The sequence below is a fragment of the Erinaceus europaeus genome, chromosome 2 (genome assembly GCF_950295315.1).
Source record: "Erinaceus europaeus chromosome 2, mEriEur2.1, whole genome shotgun sequence".
Lineage (NCBI taxonomy): Eukaryota > Metazoa > Chordata > Mammalia > Eulipotyphla > Erinaceidae > Erinaceus > Erinaceus europaeus.
The window spans coordinates 8,747,927-8,749,470 of NC_080163.1; the positions used below are offsets into that span (position 1 = coordinate 8,747,927).

The window sequence follows — 1,544 nt, forward strand, 5'->3', positions numbered from 1 at the left end:
CAGGTCTGAGTTCTTTACACTACACAGTGCACTGTGTTCTATGAGGGGTTTATATAAAGTGTTATTGAAAGGTCACTAACATCAGTGGTTAAAACTTTACCAGGAACCAGACTATACGCCTGCATTGCCATGTTGTGATCTAGCTTTGAGCTGGCCCCTGCTTCAGTGCAGGAAACATCAGTGCTGTGATATCTTTCCCTTTTCCATGTCTGTCTCTGTCCCTTGCTTTATACTGAAAAAGCCTGGAGCTTGAAGTCCCATCAGCATAGTCAGTGGCTTCCAGCTCCCATGCTGCCTGTACAGCCTGTCTCCCTGCTGCTCTGAGCATGAAGGTGAACGGCCATCATCTGGAAACCAGAATGTCCTCTGGGCATGTGGCAGTGGGACTCGTCTTTGCATTCCAGACCTTGGTGGGGTCTCTGGGGAACTGCTGTCTGCTTTTCCACTACATCTCCCTCCACTTCTCCGAGCTCAGGATGAGGCCCACAGACGTAATTCTCAGACACCTGACCATCGCCAACTCTATGGTCATTCTCTCCAAAGGAGTCACACAGACCATGGCAGCTTTGGGGGTGACTGACTTCCTCAGTGAACTGGGCTGCAAACTTGTCTTTTTTCTTCACAGGGTGGGCAGGGGGGGTTCAATGGGCACCACCTGCCTCCTGAGTGTGTGTCAGATGGTCACCATCAGCCCCTGGACCTCCAGGTGGGCCCAGCACAAAGACAGGGCTGCCAAGAACACTGAGTGCTACACGGTTCTGACCTGGATACTCAGCCTTTCTATCAATATTGTGACTACTCTAAGAATGAGCAGGAGTTCAAACAGTGAAAACATCACAAATAGAATATTTCTTGATTATTGCGCTGTTACATTGCAAGATGGATTGTCAACCCCACTCACTGCAGCAATGTTCTCAGTCCCTGACATGCTGTTTCTTGGCCTCATGACATGGGCCAGTGGCTCTGTGGTCTCCATGCTCCACAAGCACAAGCAACAGGTCCAGCACCTTCACAGAGCTCGTGTCACCCCCAGAGCTGCCCCTGAGACCAGGGCTACCCGGAGCATCCTGATGCTGGTCAGCACCTTTGTAACCTGCTACGCCCTCTCCTCCTCGTGTCTCCTCTGCATTGCTCTGTCAAAGCATCCCAGTTGGCTGTTGTTGAACTTCTCTGCTCTACTGGCTGCATCTTTCCCCACTGTCAGCCCCTTCCTCATCATGAGCTGGCACTCCAGGCTGTGTGGGCCCTGCCATGTCTGTGTGTCAAACACTATCCCCCCAGTATTGTCAGGAAAGCATCACTGATTTGCTTTTGTGCAACACTGCTTCTTCCTCCTCTTCCTCAGAACCTTCAAGATGAGCACTGATAGCAACACAGTCAAGCAGTGAAGAAGCAATTTTGCTCCTGTTAGAAAGCATTCTAGAATAAGAGTGACAGCAAGGGAGGGACAGTTCATTCTTGTGTCATCACATAAATGAGTTTTAAAAAGCTCGACAGTGGAAATGCCCTATGTCTGGTTTAGTAAGACAAGTTGTCATAAAATA

General features: G+C 49.7%; 1 protein-coding gene across 1 annotated transcript; it reads left to right on the forward strand.

Annotated features, from left to right (window-relative positions):
• The first annotated feature begins 326 nt into the window (after positions 1-326).
• Positions 327-1,304, forward strand: LOC132532708 (vomeronasal type-1 receptor 4-like). Its single transcript, XM_060171075.1, has one exon. It carries the CDS (start codon positions 327-329, stop codon positions 1,302-1,304), a length of 978 nt encoding a protein of 325 aa, XP_060027058.1.
• Positions 1,305-1,544: the final 240 nt, after the last annotated feature.